General features: G+C 30.2%; 1 protein-coding gene across 10 annotated transcripts in view; it reads left to right on the top strand.

The window, feature by feature from the left end:
- eps15l1a (epidermal growth factor receptor pathway substrate 15-like 1a) overlaps nt 1–2181 on the top strand; it is a 33021-nt gene that overhangs the window by 10765 nt on the left and 20075 nt on the right. For 9 of the 10 annotated variants that reach the window (XR_001630247.1, XM_016440388.1, XM_016440389.1 and 6 more), the window contains 2 exons: nt 1535–1567; nt 1711–1783. Coding sequence is in view for 9 of the 10 variants with exons in the window: in XM_016440388.1 (XP_016295874.1) it covers nt 1535–1567; nt 1711–1783 (106 nt within the window). In the remaining variant the exon portion in view is untranslated. The remainder of the gene's footprint in view (nt 1–1534; nt 1568–1710; nt 1784–2181) is intronic. The other variant, XM_016440390.1, reaches the window with a different exon arrangement.

Raw genomic sequence — 2181 nt, 5'->3', positions numbered from 1 at the left:
ACGTAGTCTAGAATCTGTGAGTGTAAAGTACAATATTCACACCGGTGCGGTGACTGACTGCCACACATACTCCTCAAAACATTAGATTCATCCGCGCTGGAGCCGGGCCGCCGCACAACCCACACAAGGAAGATAATTCCGCACACAGCTGCAATTGCAGGTTTTCAAACAGAGATGGCGACAAAGAGGCAAAATTTACGGACTGCAGCTTTAATTTAATGAATTTAATAATGATACACACACACACAACTTTTTTTTTTTTTAAGAAATTAGAAGTTATTTCAGCAAGGACTCATTAAATTGATTAAAAGTGACCATACAGACATAATGTAATGTCACAAAAAATCTATTTCAAATAGAAATTTCACTTTATATTCATCAAAGAATCCTGAGAAATACTGAAAGCACGTATCTGCTTTATGCAAAAATTTGAATGATACTGTGTGTACCATGGTTATTATAGTAAACTAAAACCAAAACCATAAAAAAAAAAAAAAAAAAAAAAAAAAACTTGTTTTATTTCACCTAGTTGCCTAAGCAATATTTCAAATTTTTTATGTAGTTTAACTTGATGTAATAGTATAGCTAAAAGTAAAACTGAAATTCAAATGAATATAAACTATATAGACATATTCTTAAAAAACGAATAAAATGTCAAAAGCACAACAAAATTACTTGACCTTTAAAAAAAATAAAACCGAAAATACAAAAAAGCTATTTCAAAATATTTAAAAAACGTATAAAACTATGTAAATATATATATATTTTAACAATATATTAAAGAAATGTATTGTTAATATAATACATGTTTAAATGTTTATTTTTATTATAATTTTTTGATAAATATATTATAAAAGTATTTTAAAAGTGTTCAAATATTTAGATTTCTTTAAGTGTTGTTGAATTTGTGAAAACAATCATGCAAAGTGTTTTAATTTGTTTAAACTGTTTGTCCATGCGTAGAAATGTTGCTATGTAAATCCCTTCTAGTTCTCTTAATTCTTCTGAATTCTTCTGAATCATACTCAGAAAAATAAACACAACAGACAGCAAACAGTATTTTTAACTATTTCTCTGAGGTACTGCAAAAAAAAAAAAGTGTTTTTTTTTGTTGTTGTTTTTAAAGATATTTAACTAGTAATTGTGCATTGTAAACAAAATGCTTTTCAGTGTGGACATTTTTTTAAATGTAAAAAAAATTGATGCAGTTTCAGTTTTTGTTTTATTTTGTGGAGGTGCAGATTTTTTTGCCCGGATTTTGCTGCCTCCTGTTGTCCATTTTTCTCGTTGGCTCACCCCACCAAGTCTAGCATATTTGTCCTTTTCTGAACAGTTGCCTTATAGATGACCCTGAACTGACTCTCATGCTAACACGCACCCTTCAAAGAAAGAGGAAAGGTACCCGAGAGCTCTTGGCGGTGGATGAGTTTCCCTCTCCTCATCTCACCTCCTTCCCCTCTTCACAGTGTCCGTTTAACGTGTTTGTTTCCTTTACGAAATCTCTTGTTTCACTTGCTTATTCATGCTGCCTCAGCACTCTTGCTTTCACACACTGGGATACACTCAGGTAAAACCTTCTCTTGACTGTCAAGGTTTTTGTTTTGTGTGTGTGACAGACTTTGTGTGTGAAGGAGGCAGGTATGAGGGATATTATCAAGTTGCCAACAGTTGATAAAAGATTTTGTGTCTCTTGTTTTATTATTTCAATAGAGAGAAATACACTTTGGAACAAGACATCAGAGAAGCGGAGGAGGCGATCAGACACAAGACCACAGAGGTTCAGGTAAACCTGGCAGTGCTATTATTATTAGTAGTATACAGTACATTTATTTTAATACTTATATAAAACTTATATACTTCACTTCACAGGATTATTGATGTATTTAAAAGTAATTGTATCATAATTTTAAGAATATTGTTAAAGGGGTCATATGATGCGATTTCAAGTTTTCCTTTCTCTTTGGAGTGTTACAAGCTCTTAGTGCATAAAGAAGAAATAATGATCTTTAAAAAAGCATCATATGACCCCTTTAAAGTAATTTTAATTATTATTGTTATTATTATAATTATTATATAAAAAATTTATGTAAAGTAAAATGTAGTTTATATTGTTAAAAGTATTTTATTTTTATTATTAGCCTATGATAAATGTAAATTATAAAATATACTTAAAGGATTATT

The sequence above is a fragment of the Sinocyclocheilus anshuiensis genome, unplaced genomic scaffold, assembly GCF_001515605.1.
Source record: "Sinocyclocheilus anshuiensis isolate Anshui unplaced genomic scaffold, SAMN03320099.WGS_v1.1 scaffold1079, whole genome shotgun sequence".
Classification (NCBI taxonomy): domain Eukaryota; kingdom Metazoa; phylum Chordata; class Actinopteri; order Cypriniformes; family Cyprinidae; genus Sinocyclocheilus; species Sinocyclocheilus anshuiensis.
This window is presented reverse-complemented; position numbering and strand designations above follow the sequence as displayed.